Source organism: Choloepus didactylus, chromosome 9 (assembly GCF_015220235.1).
Source record: "Choloepus didactylus isolate mChoDid1 chromosome 9, mChoDid1.pri, whole genome shotgun sequence".
NCBI lineage: Eukaryota > Metazoa > Chordata > Mammalia > Pilosa > Megalonychidae > Choloepus > Choloepus didactylus.
Genome location: NC_051315.1, coordinates 57,544,424 through 57,565,058, shown reverse-complemented (window position 1 = coordinate 57,565,058; position 20,635 = coordinate 57,544,424). Strand labels below are relative to the sequence as shown.

At 40.8% G+C, this 20,635-nt stretch overlaps 1 protein-coding gene across 2 annotated transcripts in view; it reads right to left on the bottom strand.

Annotated features, from left to right (window-relative positions):
• CERS6 (ceramide synthase 6) overlaps nt 1-17,352 on the bottom strand; it is a 357,725-nt gene extending 340,373 nt beyond the window's left edge. For both annotated transcript variants that reach the window (XM_037849819.1, XM_037849820.1), the window contains exon 1: nt 16,887-17,352. In XM_037849819.1, coding sequence (XP_037705747.1) covers nt 16,887-17,056 — 170 coding nt within the window. In that variant the 5' untranslated portion in view covers nt 17,057-17,352. The remainder of the gene's footprint in view (nt 1-16,886) is intronic.
• Between the last annotated feature and the right edge of the window lie 3,283 nt (nt 17,353-20,635).

Genomic DNA, 20,635 nt, shown 5'->3' with positions numbered 1-20,635 from the left:
CTTTTTTTATTTTTATTTTTTATTCTGATTCTGATTCTTTCTGGTATAAGGAAAATGCTCAAAAATAGATTGGGGTGATGAATGTACAACTATAAGATGGCACTGTGAACAGCTGGTTGTACTCCATGGATGATTGTATGGTATGTGAATATATCTCAATAAAACTGAATTAAAAAAAAAAAACTAGTGTGAAAAGCCCACTATTTCTAACATGCACAATGTGGATGAATGTTATACTACATCTCAATAGCTTTCCAAAAAACTCTAGAAAATTTGTACCTCAACACTGCAATGTTACAGCCATTTGAATATTTTAAGACTCATATGAAGTGGTAATCATAAAACACTGAAGGTGTCATCAATGAAACATTATTTTTGAGGAAAACTGGTCTATTTTGCTGGGAATCTAAAAACAACAGGAAATTTAACAAGCTGATTTTAAGGTACTCTCTTTACAGAGACAAGCAATCCAACATTTTCTATTTATTTTGGATTAAAATGCATGAGTAGAACCCCAACAAAACCTATACATAAAAACTGAAAAATAACAGGAAAGCAGAAAACAAATGAAAAAGTTAACCATGGGGAGACAGGAAGGCTTCAAAAAATTCAAAGAAATTCAGACTACACAATACATGATCACCCTTCAAAAAAAAAAGGGTCAAAGGAGAGATGCTAAGATTCAGGAAAGTAATTGTAAAACTGCAAAACAAAATGTAAACAGAAGAGAATAATTAAAATAAGTCATTAAAGCAACAATAAAAGCAATAGAAAACACAATAAATGTGAGTGAAAAAAGTGAAACACATGGTTGGTAAGCTTGAGAAAAATTAATAAAACCACATGAAAAAAATATTAAAATGATTACAGAGAAGATGATAGATATGAAAGTGACACAAAAGACCTCTAACATAAAATTGGCATTCCTGCAGAAAAAAAGAAAACAAGTGGAATAGAAGATACATCCAAAGACACAACAGAAGAAAATTTTTCTTAAAAATTTAGATTGAAAGACAGATGTTTTTAAGATGAGAACAATTTAAAAAAAAAAAAAGGCAAAGCACTGCAGGTCTAAAAAATATTTTCAAAATAAATAGACAATATTTCAATGTCACAACTGGGGACTTGGTATTCAAAATACATGGCTTCTCCACATCCAAAGTATCCAATAGTTTTGATTCCCTTGTTCCAAACTACAAACCTTCTCAGATAGACCTTCTACACTCAGGAAAAAGGATATGAACATACTTCAACAAAGCTACATATCCATCTCCTGCTTAATATCCTTAATTTGTTTAAAAATATATATATAAGACACTGTATTTTTTGTCCCCTTACTAATGCCTATCCTTATTAAACATTTCACTAAATATGTGGGGGGGAGGGGGGAATGGGTGTTCTGACTACAGTATGTACTAGTTAGGGTTTTCTAGGGAAACAGAACCAATGGGAAATAGCTTTAAATATTATGAGATTTTAAGAAAGATTTGTGCCAGTTTGGATGTATTATATCCCTCAAAATGCCATGTTCTTTGATGCAATCTTGTAGAGGCAGACGGATTTAGTCTTGATTAGGTTGGAACCCTTGGACTGGGTTGTTTCCATGGAGATGTGACCCACCTAACTGTAGGTGACAACTCTGATTGGAGTTGTGGAGGTGTGGCCCTGCCCATTCACCATCTTAATTAAATCACTGGAGCCCTATAAGAGCTCCGACAGAAGGAGCTCCATGCTACAGCTTAGAGAGAACTTTTGAAGATGGTCATAAAAGCTGATGCTGACATTTTGGAGAATGCCATTTTGAAATGCAACCTGGGAGCAGGCAGATGACAGCCACGTGCCTTCCCAGCTAACAGAGGTTTTCTGGATACCAATGGCCTTTTCTCCAGTGGAGGTACCCTATTGTTGATGCCTTACCTTGGAAACTTTATGGCCTTAACACTGTAACTTTGTAACCAAATAAACCCCCTTTATAAAAGCCAATCCATTTCTGGTGTTTTGCAAAACGGCAGCATTAGCAAACCAGAATAAGTGTCTCACACATCTGTGGGGATGCATGAGTCCAAATTCTATAAGGCAGGCTGCAAGCTGGCAACTCCAACGAAGGTTTTCGATGAGTTCCCCAGGAGAAACTGACTGGCTGAAGTAGAGATGAAAGTTCTCTCTTCTGACTGCTGAAGTTATCACTTCTTTTAAAGCCCTCAACTGATTGGATGAAGTGCCCCTCATTGCTGAAGGTACTTTCCTTAGTTGATTGTAGATGTAGTCAGCCATAAATGGAATCAACTTACTGATGATTTAAGTCCACAAAATGTCCTTGTAGTAACAGGCCAGTGCTTCCTTGACCAGACAACTGGGTACCATTACCTGGCCATGTTGATACATGAGCCTAATCATCACAGGTACTTTCTCTCACTTTCTCACTCTTCTTCCCATTCCTTTCTAAATAATTTTTAATATATTAATTTTATCTCAGCCAAATGTTAATAAGATTTTACACACCTTTATCCAAGCATGTGCAGAAACTTAATACAAAGAGAAGTTTCCAGAGGTGGTGGCAAGAACCAGAGCTTGTGCTCTCTTCCATAAGAAACCAATGACCATAAATGGAATACTGAATTTTGTTACATCGATTAGGAATTAAAGATGCCTTTTATCTTCACACTACAAATACATTTTCCTAGTTTGTAGAAACAGATGAAAACTAATAAGGAGGAAGCTTCTGGGTACTGGTAACATTCTGTTTCTTGATCTGGGTTCTGATTAGTGAACACATGGATGCATTCACTTTGCGGTAATTCGCCGAGTACTTCTGTGCATGTGTCTGTATGTTTGCCATACAGACAGAATAAAATGTTTACTTTAAAAATATAAAGCACTTTTCTATAAACACTGTGTGAATGCTTGTCAAGCAAGTGATGATTGCACATTTGAGTGCTGGGGTATGCAGCTAAAACCCACTGGGATGTTATGGTAACACCACCCAGATGTAATTTTACCCAAAGTCAGGGTTCTGTACTCCCTATTGTAATCTTAGGGCAGAGAGTCAGTCAGTCCGTGCAGGTATGTGTCCCCCAGGCCCCTCCTCAAATCTAAACATTGAGCGTCGGGTCCAAAACGGTTGTGTTTACCTTCACCTGCAAAGATAACTATAATAATCTGTCCCCAACTTCCAAAATGTGTTATCATACACTATTTACTTTAGCAGTTCCCTTTCAGAGTGGCTTCCTGACTCTTTTAGGTTGGCTTTAAAATGGGGCAGTAGGAAATTTCTAGCAGCTAAATGCATTCAATTCAGAAAAGTTTTAGACAATTTAAAAGGACAGGAATTCCTTAGATTTGACCACTGAGGATAAGACTGGCTAGAAATGAAACAGAGATTGATGGAGAGAAAAGCTAAGTAGTTTTGGTTCTACTTTTAACGCAACATTGTAATCTCATCTTCAACTTTGAAAAGAGGAGAAACAGCTTGCCAAACAATAAACTGTCGTTTTAAAATTCCGGGACGCAACGGCCCAATTTTATTTTTTTATCAGAAAATTAAAGTCTAAAACCATGAAGTTATTTTTGAAACAGAAAGAATATACTGATGTATTCCATATTTTTAAAACACCCCCAAAAAACAAAGTTTGCAAAAGTTGAGATAAAAGCTCTTATTAACAAATCCTTCTAAGTATACTCGCCGCCCCAAACACAGTATCACTCTGGGATATGTGACTCATAATAGGACAGCTGGTAACCAGGGCTGAGGACCCGGAAGATAAGGGGTCAACCAAGCAGGAGATTCCATTTACACGAGATGCATGGAAGACTCCATTCCTAGGACACAACCTCGATTTGAAGACAGAAGTATGGTATGAGAAAGAAGATGAAGTAAATAGGAGTGAGAGCTCTAGACAAAAAGGACCTGGTAGTTGCAAGGCGTAAGAAAGCATGATCTTAAGTTGGTAACTAGTTGCCCTCGGCCCTGTCCTACACTGCTTGGCACAGTACCAGGTTTGGACAGCACAGGGGAGGAAGGGAGGTGGGGCACAGGAGTTGGCAATGGCAACCTGCCTAGAGACTCAACGGTAAAGCCCGCCTCAGAGGGTGGCAATGTCAGAGCAGGCAGAATTTCCCCACACTTCCCTCATTAAACTCAAACACATAGTTCACTGGAATGGTTATTTCAGGGGCCCGGTTCCTTGAAGTAAGTCACAGGTGCTTAACCCCAGCAAAAGCAAGCTTTAAACACAGCAAATAAACCTCAACAAAACCAGGAGCATGAAACACATATACAGAAAACCACTTGACTGCCTGAACCCTCCTTGGAAATAACTGCTGGTTAATGACCACCACCTGCATATCTATTTTTGTACTCTCCCCAGTCCCTTTATAATTCTGTGAGCTGCCATTTAAATGTGAAGGCTTAACAAACGAGATTTACATGCCGGGGTGAAAGTGGGAAGAAAAGTAAAAGGTTTCTGGTCTCAGTTACACAGAATCGGCATGCTAAGAAAGAATTTCCACCTCAAGAACTGACCCTGTATATCTGCAGACTGAGTTCTGCCCTCAGGAGCTCCAACCCACACTTAATGGGGGGCCCCTCCAATCACCTTTTTAAAAAAGTCATGAAATGTCCTGCACTGACAGTGGGGCAGGCAATACATCTGAATCTATCCACAGCCGCACTTTATAATTCACCCTTAGGGGGAGGCAGTTGCCATTTTTATGGTGAAAACCCCTCTCAGGGGATTCTAATAGAACCTGCCCCTGGGTTTAGTGAAAAATGAGGTGGGATGAAAAACCATTCCAGTTTGCCTGGAAATGAGGGGTTTCCTGGTACACAGGACTTCCAGTCCCAAAAATGGAGAAGTCCCAGACAAAATGGAACCAGTTGGTCACCCTACCACACTGCTGTGTTTCATAGCAGCCAGGCTCTTCCTGTGGGTGGCACAGGGCAAGTCACTTCACCACCACAGGTGCCAGTGCCCTGACATGTAACATCACGAGGTAGAGTATTGTTATCTCTGCCAGCATTTCTCAAGGTATGTCCCCAAGGCTCTATGCCCTGAAGCAGTGGCTGTCAAAGAGGCTTGGAGAGTGGGGCAGCAGAAAGAGCAGGGTGCCCTGGTGGGGGAAGTATTTTACCACTGACGGTTGTTTAGAATTGGCCTCACAAGGTGCGAATAAAAAGCAGGCCGACTTTTAGTCCATTTTTTTTTTTTTTTTAAATCCTACAGTGAATGCACGTTCCCAGGGCAGACCACTCCCTCCGTCCCCCCTTACACCACCCCCCAGTTTGGTTCACCACGGGTTGTCTGACACGTGAAACACTCATATATTTTTTAAAGAATGAGTTTTCAATTTCGTTTCTAAGTAGAAATTCTATGATTCTATTAAATTATTACTAAACTAAAAATAGAGGCCAATTTTGGTAATTTGGCATTCCATAGCACTATGGTTTCATCTTTGCCTTACCTCCTCATTTAAAAACCAACCTCTGTGAACAACTGATTGTATACTATGAATGATTGTATGGTATGTGAATATATCTCAATAAAACTGAATTTTAAAAAATAAAAAAAACACACAGGAAAAAAAAAAAGCCAACCTACCACAAATGTCCTATTTGATCACCCTAAGCTCCTCTCTGTCAAGGTCTTAAAAAATCAGCAGGTTTGTTAAATTGTTTACCTGGTAAACTATTTACAAATTACAGGCATACCTCATTTTATTGCACTTCACTTTATTGCACTTCACAGATACTGCATTTTTTACAAATTGAAGGTTTGTAGCAACCTTGCATGAGCATGTCTATCAATACCATCTTCCCAACAGCATGTGTTCATTTTGTGTCTCTATCACATTTGAATCAATGTATGTACGTTGCATTTTTAAATATAATACTATGTACCCTTAACAGGAGACAATATAGTGTAAACATAACTTTTATGTATACTGGGAAACCAAAAAATTTGTGTGACTCGTTTTATCGCAACATTGTGGTCTGGAACCAAATCTGCAATATCTGTGAAGTGTGCCTGTATATTTAAACAGTGCGGAGCTGGAGAAGTGCCTATAGTTGAAAGCAGCTGCGAATCCCTTCTGAACTAATTTGGTCAGGCATCACAAGTCACACTACACTTGTTTTCCTTTCCTATTGCAATGGAAGTTCAAGTCTGGGGAAGCGTTTTTCTCAAGGAAAAAAAAACATAAATTTATGTATTTATGTATTCAGCTAGTTTTGAATGTCTATATTTTCATATATGTAATCCTAATGCCACTAGACTGAATTTGTTTTTCCTGAAGATCAAATGAAGACAATCTACTAGGTTTAAAATTCTGAAAGAAATCAATGTCAGTTTCAAGGCTTTCCCCTTTTCTGGAGTGCTCTTGTTAGAAACAAATTATTTCTGGGCTGTCTAAATATTAATGCACAACATCTGCAAAGTGCACTGCATGCCTGTGAAATGGAAAAGTCCCAGTGCCTCACTAAAGCTGACAGGGTTGTTTTCTGCTGGCTACAACTGGAAGAATCAGAATTTTCCTTGGAGGAAAAACATAAAAACAAGAAGGAGAGAAAGATAATAGGGCAAGTTAAACTCAAATGACTGCATCAACAACTCTAACTCCTGAAAAGCAGGAATTGGAGGGTGGGGGGAATAAACTACTCCATATCCCCCTCTCACATCTGTCATACATGTTCCTGACATAAAGTCAGTGGTAGGAACGGGATTCAAAAAGCTAATTTCTGGAAATCAGGGTTCCAACAAAACACACAGAGGGGTCTGTGTGTGTGTGTGTGTGTGTGTGTGTGTGTGTGTGTATACGCACGCACGTATGCACCTTTAATAAACACAAAGAGCGAGCAATCACTACTTTGATGAACCAGACACCATATTACACACAATACATGCTTTACCTCATTTAAGACCCATAATAACCCTACGAGTTTCAGATGGAAACTGAGCTTGGAGAGGTTAATAAGTTGCTCCTAGATCTGCTAGTAAGGGCAGGACCAGAATGCAGTCCACATCTTAAATCATTATAAATGTCAAATTTGACATTTGACATTTACCAGTGGTTGAATACTCAATCAATTTTCCTTGAGACTAAGTGCAGTTAAACAGGACCACCAGGGCCAGACCAAGCGGGAGTGCTGGGAAGGAGGTTGGGATATTTGCTCAAGACCTCTCTGTGCTGAAAGGCAACTTCCGTGTAACACTCCATCCAGCGGAAGTCCATCTTTGTGGGGCTCTCTCCACCCACACATAATCCTGAGAAGATGGCTAGCTCTAAGCTGCCTGTCACTTGTCTAAAGGCTACCATTAGAAAGAATTGTCTATCACCAAATACAAAAGGTTTGGGCCAAAAAAAAAAAAAAAAAGACAACAACAAACCGCCATTATAAATAGTTTTCTGCCACCAAATACTAGCAGGTATCTGGCTTAGCATCCACATCATCAACAGCTGAGATAAAAAAGGCTGAGAAGCATTCTCCTCCCTAAATAGGTACAATGCTAAAGATATTGGGGCTTCCAGGCCTATCTTAAACTCTAAAAATTTACTCTTCAACAGAACAAGTAAATCCTCCAGGTACAGGATCAAATATATAAACAGGTCCTACTGCCTGCACTCACTTCCCAACCCCCCGAACACCCAACATATTAAACCACATCACAGAATATTATTTCTCAACTACAGGCTAAATGCTGTCCCATGGAATCAATTATTTTCTACAAAATGTTTATTTTTAAGAACAAGTTTTTATTGGGTCCCTTTAAATACATTTTCACAGTTAGTCCTTCAATGCTACAAAGTAGAGCTAGTCCCCTTTTACAAGTGAAGATACCAAATTTCAGGCTATGCTATCCACAGCTGCATAGCTGACAAAGGGCAGAGTGTGGTTTTAATCCCAAATTCTATACTTTTTCTGATATCCCATCCACTTTCCTTATAATTCTAGTTAGGAATATACATTCTAACTGATTGCAATTAATGTACAAAAGAGTAAAAATTTAAATGCACTGTCATTATCAAACCTACTCATGTACCCAAAAATACACACATACTCACTGACACCAAAAAAAAAACATTCTTTTCTCCTAATCTCCATAATGTCTGAAAGACTGATTACTTCTTTTTCCATTTTCCTTCACTCATGTTATTGTGTCCAGAATGACCACTCTGCTTAAACCACCAAGTCACTTTATTCTGTTTTGAAATGGCGATTTATTAAGATCTACAGAGCCACTTAGACTAGCTGGCAGTTATTTCTCTGATACTTGCCAAACTGTGTCTCTGGATAAGATATTAGATGGGTTTCTCTGTCACCTCCCCACTCTTAATTCTGTGCTGCTTCTCTTCTATTAAAACTTCCTTGTGACTTTAAAGGATCTGTGCCAATGACAATAGGGAGGAAGGGAGGATGGGAGGGAGGGAGATAGGAAGGAAGGAAGGAAGGAAGGGAGGGAGGGAGCGAGGGAGGAAGGAAGGAAATAGAATCCCAACCACAGTTTCAGGATACAATGGCTTTGTAATCTGAAAACCTTGAAGATAAGATGTGACATTCACGTGGCCACTGGCAAGTCAAAACAAATGGTATTCCTAGGTCACTGTATAAAAAAGGTACCTAGTAAAGGAATGCATCTCTTCCACAATTAAAAATCACCTGTGTATCTCCTATCCCAACCCTGCCAACAATAACCCCTATAATCCAAGTCTGTGGTAGTAAGAGGAGTGGCCTAAGAGAAGTCCATTTGGACGTCTAGTAGTAAGAAAACGAAAATTCTTGGATTAAGAAAAAAAAACTGCTCCAAATATTCTCATAAATGAGTTATGGAAAGCAGTATTTTGTACCATGACCAAACATTATTATAAACTCAAAAATTACTGTGCAATAATATACATCTGTCAATGCTTGCTATTGGTTTGCCTTATAGTAGGCAACATTTAAAGTCTTCAAGTGTATAAAATTAAATTGAGTAAAGTTTTTCAAGGGTAAAATTAAATTGAAAGGTGGGTATGGGGTAAATCTGATCTTCTCTCACAGTAAAGTTTCCATAGCATACTATCAGTGGTCCAGGCCACATGTCTTAGTAGAATTTTACCCTATTACCCTATTTTGCTTTAAATGAATTGTGTACCCATCAGGAAGCCTTTACTTTAATCCTAAAGATCCTCTGGAACTAGGAAATGTGATTTTCTAAAGACACTCTGCTCTCTTTTCCTATACATGCAATTTACTATTATTAAACTGCCATATTAACAAACGGACTTGAAGCAAGTTGTTTGGGTCAAGTGCCTTCCAAAAAAGTACCAGTTTACTTCAGCCTCTTCAGGATTTTAAACCTTCCCTCTATCACTCCTCTCCTCTCATCTGCCCTGACAGATGATTCTAGAAGGAAAAGGGTTTCTCCTAGATCCTAAAGGGATTACACTTTCAAAAAGCAAAACAAAACAAAACCAAAAAAAAACAGTGCTTGATAGAACTGTGATGTTTTCCTAACTAGAAAAATGTCAAGTCTAGAAACTAAAACCAGTTATTTCTAAGTTGCTTTGAACCAAAGGTTCAGAGACAAAATAAAGGAGTTTAGGCTCCATCCCTGAATTTTCCTTCATAAGAACCCATGTGTTCCTGACGCCTCAATTTTCCTTCCAGGCCCTTCTCTCTGCCATGTGCTTCACTCTCCATAATAAAGTCAGGATGTTTTTTTTTTTTACTTCATTTACTTCAATGCATTCCTTCCACTATGTAGAATCTAAGGTGCTTCCTCCCTTATGATGATGATTTATACTGTGGGGGAAAGACAGGAGGCAGAGAGAAATAAAAGGGTATGAACATGTGACCAGAGAAACAGACCAAGACAAGACCATTCTGCATTAAATAGACATAAAAGGCCACCACTCCTGCCACCCAAAAAAATGCAAAAGTGCATCTCTCATACCAGCAGGAAACTATAAGTGGTTCACAAAAAGTGTAACACAAATGATTACAAATATAATACAAATGATTAAAAATAATCCACTTACATTACAACAGTAACATTTTTCTAACTCTCAAAGCAAAAATTCCCTCAAATGAAAATAATCTGCATGCAGATAAGGAAGTACAAACGGGTATAATCTTTCTGGAAACAAATTTGATAATTTTTTCCTATCAAGAGCTCTAAAATATTTATCCTTTTGGGCTAAGAAATTCCAACGAGGAAATCATCATAAAATGTGCCTTCCTTAAAAATCATCAGGAATTGAAAGATTTATATACATAAACTGAAAACAGCCTCACTGTCCAAAACTAATATGGGACTAGTTTAGTGAATTATGGTGTATCTGCAGTGTAGAATAATGTACAGCCACTGAAAATATTTTTGAATAATTTTAATTACCTGGAAAATATTCAGGTTACATATTAAATGGGGAAAAGCTGCATACAAAACTATCTATACAGTATGATCTCAAGATGTTTGCTTTAAAATGGAGATCACCAGAATTACTAGAAGATCAAGACACCTGATTCCAAATGCCTCCCTTGCCATTTCATACTATGAAAAGTTAAGTGTGTATCCTAAATTCCCAATCCTTAGTTTCCTCTTAAAATTGGGGAAAATTAGCACCCACTTCACAGGACTTGGGAGAAGAGTAAATGAAGTAAACCATGTAAAGCAATAAACTCACAGGAAGGAATAAATATTAGCTGTTACTAGTGCTTGCAAAATTAGAATAAATTCATTAAAAATTATAATCCCTGGCAATAGTAAAACATAAGACAAAATAAATGACGAGCACCAAGTCACAACTTCAGACAGCATTGCCCTGAGCACCCAATTATCCACAGAATTATTAATGAGCCTACCCCAAATGACATTGTAGGAACAAACATTCTGTGTCCAATCATGCCACAGCGTAGATGTTTGGAGAAGTCAATGATGATGGTGGCAGAAAAGAGTGATGAAGAAGGAGCTTATGAAATCATTAAAGAAGGAAAGAGACCAAAGAATCAAAATCTTAGGAATAAAGATTCTCAGGGCACCAGTAATATAGAAGGATCCTTGTGCTCCAGCATGCAATCTGTTTAACTCCTTAATTTTACAAACAAAACAAATAATGAAAAAATGTGTCACTAAAAACATTAAGTGACACAGCTAGTTACTAGCAAGCAAAATCTGGAACACAGAATCCTGACTCAAAAGTGTTTAAGAAATGATCAAAAGATGATCTGGGAGGAAAAAAAATTTTTGAGCCTAAGTTTGTAAGAAATAGATACCAATGGGTATAAGACTCTGATTTTGCCTGGTGACAGAAAAAGAAATGTAAATGTACGTAATAAACATTTAAAATCTTCAATGTATAACATGGACCTAGACTCTTGTGCTCATCAACAACGTTTTATCAGGTGAGTAAAACACATGTCAAGAGCCTTAGCAAGATCCAGTAATCTCTTCCAAAGCCATAAGACTGACATGCTGAGGGAAAACATTCACCGGCAACTCCATTTTCTTTCCACTGCCACCTCCCCTTTTCCATCACAGAAGAGAAACCACTTCTGAGAAAACTTACATGCTAGGAATCCATGGGAAAAAAAATCCAACTTTATCCAAAGAAATTCAGATATCTTCAACAGAAAATTAAGTGAACTCAAGTTGTTAATTTTATTAATCCTTGATGACATCAAATCATTTGTGATCCTTAAAAGTGATCTCACCTGCCTCCCCCATCATACAAAGGCACTGCCCATTCAAAGTAATGTTATGCCTTTTATCCATAAATCAACCTATTAAAATAGCCAAAGTATTACACCCTGTAAAGGCAAACCTTTTATTTTGCCAGCTAAGAGTTGTGCTACAGTTTGCAAAGAATACCTTCCCTTTGAGTTTAGGTTGTTTTCTACCAAACATCCACTGAAATCCAATTTTCTTAACCCAATCAGAAACTGTAGGAGGCAATGAATCTGTGTCTGAACCCAACTATCACCTCTACCCCAGTCTCTGGCAAAGCAGTATCCATTGTTTTAATCTGAATCACACCAACATTTAAGAAACTAAACAGGTACATTGTCAAGCTTAATATCTAGCCCTGATTGCATGAGAAAATTTGTAGGCAAGGTGTTCTCAAACACCCTTTCAAGATATATCTAATGACATCAGCCTCTTCATTACAATGTACATCATAAGAACGTCCTTCAGTAATGAACTTCACCTAATACCCCACTCTTTTCAAGTGTTCACTCACTCCTTCTCTCCCCTCTGACAACACACACACACACACACACACACACACACACACACACACACACACACAGTGGTAGGGGGCACTCCTAGTGGACTGCCGCCTTTCCCTGGGACCCACAAATACATCCTGGCTCAGGATCAGGTGTGTCCATCTGGCGGGATAAAACACAAACCCCTAGTAGATAAGAGGACTGACTGCCAGAACATTCCTTCCTGTATTATCCTGAGTATATGTAAGCATTCACTGGAGACCATCTGACTCTGGTGGGCGTGTTTTACCACCTCCCACTCACACCCACCCCAGTGGTCTATCTGTCCCTGGAGGGAAGGGAGCAGGGCACCTCCACTGCAGAAGCACATGAGAACACGAGAAGGGTGCTGTGTGGAGGACACCTTCCCGCTCTGGCTATGGGTTGAGGCCGGATAGACCTCTGGCTATGGGGAACCCATGCCCGCTGGTGAAGCTGATCTTGCTCTGTCTCTTCTCTACTGAGTTGAACATCCTTCCACCAGAGCCTGTGTGAGTCGAGCTTTTGCTGGTGACCCCAACACCTGTACCAGGGTGGGTTGATCTCCTTAGATGTCTCTCCTTCTGACCAACACACACAGTCAGTTTTCCTTGAGGGCCTCACCCAAAGCTTCTGGCAAAGCAAAGATACTAAGTAAATCTGGGAGAAAAAGTCCACTGGCCAGACATTCTCCTCTGACACAACCGAGACACTGTTGTTCCTCGAAAGTTTGGGGGCTACAGATCACTCTTGGGCTGAATGAGTCAGGCAGGAGGTCAGCTTCCTGAAGGATTACAGTCCTCACATAATTTGACACCTTGAAGCCAACTTGACAGGAACAAGCCTCTTATTTCTTATGCAGCCATCACAAGAGGTGCCAGATCTACTCTGGGGTCCACCTAAAAGAGGCCAGACGAAAGTAAGCAATTGCTTTCTCTGTAGAATCTTCTCTTTTTGGTTATTCTGAAATATGTTCTTTTTTTTTCTGGCATAAATGATAACAGCCCAAATGATTCTTTTGATGCCACAACATAAACAAAACCATTTGCTAGAATATTTCTATTAAAAAACCACTTTATTCTCAGAGTATTTATTTCTTCCTGCCAAAAAAAAAAAAATGTTTAGCCTGCTTCAAAGTTTCATGAGATAATAATTAGTAAGCTTCAAATACAGAGGACCCATGGGAATCAGAGAACTGTAAGGGTAAAAGCAACCTTAGATTATAAAAGCCCATCTGCTGCACTGATAGATGGGAAAATAAGGCAGAGAAAAATCAGGTGGCTGCCTCATTTTGAGGCATGTTTGAATTAGAACTCAAGTATTCTGATTCCCAATCAATACTTTTTGTATGTCTCTCATAAGCCCGCAAGGAAGAAAATGCATACAAGTTACCTTTTATGGAAATAACTCAAATAATTTTTTTTATTTCAAAACAGAAATTCAGCAAAACCTTAATTCCACATTTATGAATACTATAGCAAGAATACCTTTTTTAAAAGTGCTGAAATTGGAAGTACTTGTTATCATTTATGAGAACGGTTTACTGAGCCTGATCATTAAATCAAGAAAATTCATCAAACAGATGATAATGCTATATTATTAAATACTACTTTGTTCCTTGTCATCAAGTCAATGGCATAATATAACAGTATACATTACAATTTTTCATTCTAGGAGAAACTATCCAGTTTTGTTTTGTTTTGTTTTTTTTAACAACAGACACTTTACTCTATCAATCAAATAATATCTCTAGTAGCCCTTCCCTTTCATACCCAAAGCTAAGTATACCATAAAAACTATGCTTAAAACCACCAAGCCTTGGGCTATTCACTGACTTAGCCAAAAGTAATTGACTTGAGGCTGCTCAATTTTTAACTAGCCATGGTAGGCTCCCATATTGCTGCCCATATGGTACCACCACATGTCATGTTCTGGCCACTGATGGGGCCATCAGTGGAGGTGAAAACAAAAAGACAGGTCTGATCAACTGGGCAAAGTCTAATTCAGTCCATTCTTGAGTGTTCTCTTTATGGTGAGAAATACATCAGTCTGAGAGGAAGATATTCAGATACACAATTTTAGTCTCAACAAGGGCATTACTGACCCCATTTAATAGAAATAATCAACATCTTGGATGACCAAGTATTTATTTCACAGAGATGTTCTCAACTGTTAAATAAATGACAATAGAAGCATAAAAAGAATTGACTCTTAAGGGAATTATTTCTTACAGAAGTGTTTTATTTTACAAAAGAATTCACAACGATCTTCTTTAAATCATGTTATACATTATAGATACTGGAAAAGAAAAAGATTTATATAAATGTTAGAAAAGATACAGAAACTGTTTCTGTAATTACAATATCAGCTGGTTCAGTAGTATTGATTCAGGCATTTGGAAGATGCTACTGAGATGTAGGCCACAGGGTGGATCCCAGAATGTGTCATTTAGGTGTGAAAAGAGAGGAAGCAGACTGAACTTCTAACTCTGAATCCACCTATGCGCTTGGTCTCTCAGAGAATAGAGAGAACTGTCACTGCTGTGAGAAAAAAACAAAATAGAAACCCTTCCAATGGTTAGCAGCATCCCCTAGATTATGGGCCATATTGGATTATTATTCTAGGCATTAATCATAAACTTTTACTTTCTATACAGGCCATTAAAATACATCTACTTGGACCAATGGGCTGAAGGAGACTGACCAATTTTCTACATATTAATATAAGGACATGTGCTGTTTCTGATGGCTGAAAGTACCTTATTCCTTTGTATTAACTGTAAATCAAGTTATGGGATTATGCAAAGGAAAAACTGTTCAGGAAGAGGAAAAATAAACTTTCAGTTTCAACTATTACAGAAGTTTAAAGAAAAAAGCAGAGTCTAAGTACAAAGTTATCTCCATTCAGTAATAAATTTAAATGTTTTTACCAACCTAATAAAAAGCCTGATCAGCATAGAGAAGAAGGACATGCAGCTTACTGCACGCAGGTCATTTGCTAACCCGCTTTTGTTTTGCAAAACATAAGTCTGTACATCTCTTTCAACAATGCATTAGCTATCTAAAAGTGAGCCCAGATAGAATCTGTAAGATGCCATCCAGCAACCGTATGTCAAGCCCCTACTATGTGTCAACATAGAGCAACCATCTGTTCCTCAGAGTCTCCTGTCTTTGGAGAGACTGCAAGGTTAGATATGAGTTCACATTTTTTGTAAGTAAACGTCTGCTCTAGAAGCAATACAGAACCTGTAAACACACCCACTTTTTCTCAATAAGTCTCAGCATTGGACAAGATCAATGACATCTGTGCTGGATTACAATGTTTTTAAAACAGAAAGTCTTCAAATCTTTTCTTTTGTACCTGTCCATTTCTACATGCAAACAGTTGACTTACTTCTCGAGCAACAATATTGCCCAATGAAAACGACATCTTCCTTAAGCAAAAGATACGTTTTGTTCGCATCAAGTTTTGGTCTGTTGCCATATCCAGCAACAAATAACACAAAAGACAAATTCTGCTGTCCTCCATAGTGGTTCTAGATAAACAGAAAACAGCACAAAAATAACAGAGCAAAAGCTTAAGAAACAAAACCAAGATGAGCTGGAGGCAGGGGAAGGGAGATGGAATGAAAGTAAAAACGCAGTTTACACTCTGCTTTGAGACCTAAGAAATGCAGCCTTTACCGATGAATAGGGGGGATGAGAGAAAGAAGTGCGTGTTGCTGTCCGGCTTTACTTCACAGCACCCGGAGAATGCATGGTAGGGAAAATCTAGTTTAGTAACTAAGACTGAATCAATAGTAGTAATACAAGTTTGTGCCTGACATATGGACATAGCCAGCCAAACTGAGAAATTAAGCAATTATATGACAATTATTTAAAAAGAAAAAGTGTATTCTAGTGCCAGAAATGTATGGTTATCCATAGGAAACTATCAATTTAATTATCACCATTCTGCAGGCTAAGCGCCATCCTGTCATATCCTCCTTTAAGGAAACTGCTAATGGCCTAGACTGTTGGAAACCTGCAAACTAGTGTCACTTATTTCCCAGGAATATGGACTTGATTCTCAAGTGTCATCGAGGGAGACCAAATCGCGACCAATAGCCAAGGAGTCCCTGGCGAACTCTTCCAAAGAGTAAACCCTAATATCCGTGGATCGGAGTGGAAGTGTGCGCGGTTCCTCCTCCTCCCCGGCCGCGGATCCCGAACGTTCCTGGCTGTCGGGTGGGCGACGGCGAGCCTCGACCGGGAAGCCCTGCCTGGCGGCGCGGCGTGCGGCGCTCGGGCGAGGGGGCGAGACCCGCCGAGTGCTGCGCGTCCCGCGGCCGGTCACCGCTCACCTTTGTTCGCCTCGCCATCCGCGAGGAAGAGAGCAGGGCCAAAGGGGGAATGCGGAGGACGACCCCCAGTGCTCCACGACGTTAAACCCACGCCCGGGGGGAAAGCGGTAGGCACACCAGACCCTCTCTGGCTCCAAGAAAGAGACGAGTCTGAGGGGTCAGCAGTCCCTTCCCGAACACAAAGGTTGGGAGGCGTGAGCGGGGTGTGCGCTGCGGTCGCGAGTGCCGGCGCCACAGAACACGCGAGTGTGCGTGTGCGCACGTGTGTGCGTTTGTGTGTGCGCGTGTGTAGGCGGGGGTGGGGGGCGCTCCAGCCCTTCTTACCTCTCGAAGATGAGCCGCACCATGAAGATGCAGAAGGCCACAGGGAAGACGAGGTAGAGGTCTTCAGCCTGCGGGAAGGTGGCTTCCTCCGTGTTCTTCAGATCTGCCCAGGTGACATTGTGCGGGAGCCAGAACCTCTCGTTCCAGAACCAGGCTAAGATCCCTGCCATCTTGCTTTGTCCACTCCGGTCCTGCGGCTCCCGCGGCCCGCCGAGCTTTCCGCCGCGCAGGACGCCGAGCTAGCCCAGAGGCTGTGTCGCCGCCGCCGCCTCCTCCGCGGCCGCTGCTCTCGAAAGCTCCTAAGCGAGCCTCTGGCCGCGCTGGAGAAAGGGGCCGCCTCGCCCGTCACATGGCAGTCCTGGCAGCTTGTACTGATTGGCTCTTCCTCGCGTCAAGCAGAGAGGCACACGCGGCCAACTCGCCCACGCCCTGAGGACAGGGCGCAGCCGCTGCGCCCTGGGCGCGGGAGCACTGCTCGGGGTTGTGCCGCCGAACCCAGAGCTCGCCCTGACTCGCTCTGTGCTTAGGGCAGCTACAGGGGCCCAGCCCGGCAAATCCGCCCCAGCCCCGCGGCTTGCTCGCACATGCTCAGAACGCTGGCTCCTGCCCCACTGGAGTTTCGGGGCTCTCGGTTAGCTTCCCCGTGCGCCTGGAGGCGGTGGGGAAGAAGGTGGGGACCGGGTCTCTTCACTGGAATCGCTCCTGCATAGATAGAACAGAAATGGAGAAGTGGGGTACGCAAAGAGCCAAAAAAGAGGAAGAAGCAGAAAGGAAAGGTCATCCACACCGGGGCTTGGAGAGGCAGGGTGAAGACAAGGAACTGGGACAGGATGGTTTGGCAAGAGCCGTCTGCCTCTGTCCCACTCCTGTCTCTCCCCCATCTCTGACCTTCTGGCCTCCGCACACCACCGCGCATCATCTCAACTAGCTCCCCCAAAGAACAAGGCCCTCTGTTTTAATTTAAGAGGTGCTACGTGAAATTAGGTACTTTATTATTATTTGATAATGATGAGGAGGAGGAGGTTGACGATGATAGCAACTGCATCATCCTGTAACACAGTCCTTCTAAACTAACTCCTCAGAAGATGCTCCGAGGCCATATTTTGGCTTCACAGATCATGGGAGAACCTCCACTCTGCTGCTTGACAGGCTTATTATTTCTGCCTTTCGATTCTGAAACGTGTAAGACATTAGGCCTGTGAAGTAAACCCAGGCACCTTCACTCGCACAATAATTGATACAGGAAGCGTGTGTGATCAGTTCAGTGGCCCATGCAGACCCGGCTCCAGGAGATATTGTTCATTCCACAATCATTCATTTTGTGCCAGGTCCTGCCTTAAAGATCACTGGATATAAACAGATTACTGGCATATAAACAGGCTGTAAACACACACACACACACACACACACACACACGCATACACACACTTTACTTCCCCTCCCTGTCAGTTGATTATCTCTATTTCACTTTTTCCCTTCAGAGCAAAACTCCCTTTAAAGCAAAGAAGAATTTTCTACACTTGGTGCTTACAATTGAAACTTTCATTTGGGCATTTGCCCCTTCAGCACTGAAACTGAACCAGCTCACCTATGATATCCACACGGCTCAATCCAAAGGTTAGTTTTCAACATTTCTATCAGCAGCATTTGGCTCAGTTGGTCAGTCACTGACCCCCCTCGAAAAACTTTTGTGTCTTGGCTTCCAGTAACCACAGTCTTCTGGTTTTCTTCCTATCTCGTGGCCTGTCACCCTTCTGGTAACTCCTCAGCATCCTAGCCTCTAAAAGCTGGAGTGGCCTAGTCGTCAGTATTTTGAGCTATTCACTTTCCAGTCTATTCTCATTTATTTGGTGATCTCATCCAGTCTTACAACTTTCAGTGCCATCTCATGGCTTTCAGTGTTATACTGATAGCTCCTAAATTTATATCTGTAGCAGTGAGCATATACCTGAGCTTCAACTCTTAAATTCACTGTCAATTCAACTACCCATGGATATCTAAAAGTTATATAATGTCCAAACTACTTATCTTCCCCCTAAATTCTACTACCTTTGTCTTCTTGGCTCAAACCAAAAACATGGAGGCATTTTTTTCCCTCTCTCTTTCTCTCATGCCTCCTTTCTAATCCATCTTAAATAGTGAAAACTCCATCTTTAAGCCTGAACCTCTCACTACCTCTTCTGCTTCCACCGTGGTCCTAACAATCAACATTTCTCACCTGAGTTACCCCAGTAACTCCTAACTCCCTTTTGAACACCTGTCCCTCAACATTCTATCTCTGCCAGTGATCCTGTTGAAATGTAAACTACATCACTCCTATGCTTAAAGCCCTGCTTCTTCCCTATCTTTCCCCAAGTGGAAGCCAAAGTCATTTTAATACCCTGGAGCCTAAACTTTGACCAAGAGCAGTGGAATCCAGTGGATAAATTCTTATCCTTTCCCTCTCCAGCTCCTTGGCACACACTATAGCTTTAGAAAGCCTCTCTGAAAATACCTTAGGATTCAAAACAATTAGCTTGTTTCAAGATTGTGACCAGCTCAGCAACTCTCTCTCTTATATTTCCTCTCCCTCTTCCTCTATCTCACTCTCCTTTCCCTCATTCCTGCATCCCTAAAATTACACTTCCTAGAATTGCTCTTTATTTCCAAAGAAGCCAAACGAAAACAGTGTTCCTCTCCTATTCATCAACTTTCAGAAGGTGGTAGAATTTCAGAATTATTTTGAAAGTTGGGTTTTGTTGGACATTGGAAAGGGGATTTACTACTTCTCTTTGAAACTTGCTTGCACTAGTCACACAGTTTCTAAGTGCAGGTAAATGTCCTCCTGTGTGAATTATGTACTAATAATGGTACCTGTCTTGTCTGTGTCACCTGTCGTGATGCTCACATGAGATATATGGGAAAGTCGTTGGTAAATTATTCACCACAATACACGTGTACAGTGTAGTGAACGTCTACATTTTGATCTGTAAATAAAATGTATTTTTGCTCCTTCAGGAAATAGCCCCTTCTAACACCCTGCATCCAAACGATTACCTCAGACACACAATAGAGGAAAACATGTTTCTACCCCAACCGCATTTTATTGGTCTAAGGATGGACCCTTAGCCCAAGATGGTCCAATTAAAGTCAGGCATTAGGCTTGGGTCAGGGAGAGTCTGTCTCTGGACACCTGGACTCTAGGATTTCAAACTCAGAAGTTGTTGGAAACCATGCTTCATCATATGGTCAGAAAATCAGAAGCAGCTAGTCTGCAACCAAAAAGAAGGCTTGTAAAGCAGAGCTGTAGAGTTAAGTCAAGGTAAGAGACACAGAGTGAGCGCTATTGGCATTTGAGCTCCTGGTTCCACATGGTACCTGAAGTCCAACTGTTTTCTTAGCTTTGGGTTCTGTGAACCAGACTAATATCCTCATGAGAAATTTTACTTTTGGGTTAGGTTGCTGTTGAGTCCCACTATACAAGACATTACTCTAAGAGCACTCATCTTAGACACACTTTACTGACCCCAGTGCAGGCCCTAGGGAAGATTCATCCAAGGAAGGATGTCACAGCATACTTCCTTCCCAAAGAGGCTCCTGTCTGGTGATGCTCAAAGCCTAATGTTACATATAGCATGAGAAAAATGGTCATCTCTTTTCCCCTATTTCTTTATTCTTCACTTTAAACCTGTGCAGAAAAGACTTCTAATTGTTGCCCCAGGAAACCAAAATATAATTTATGCATCAGGCAAGTATGTAATTCACTGAGA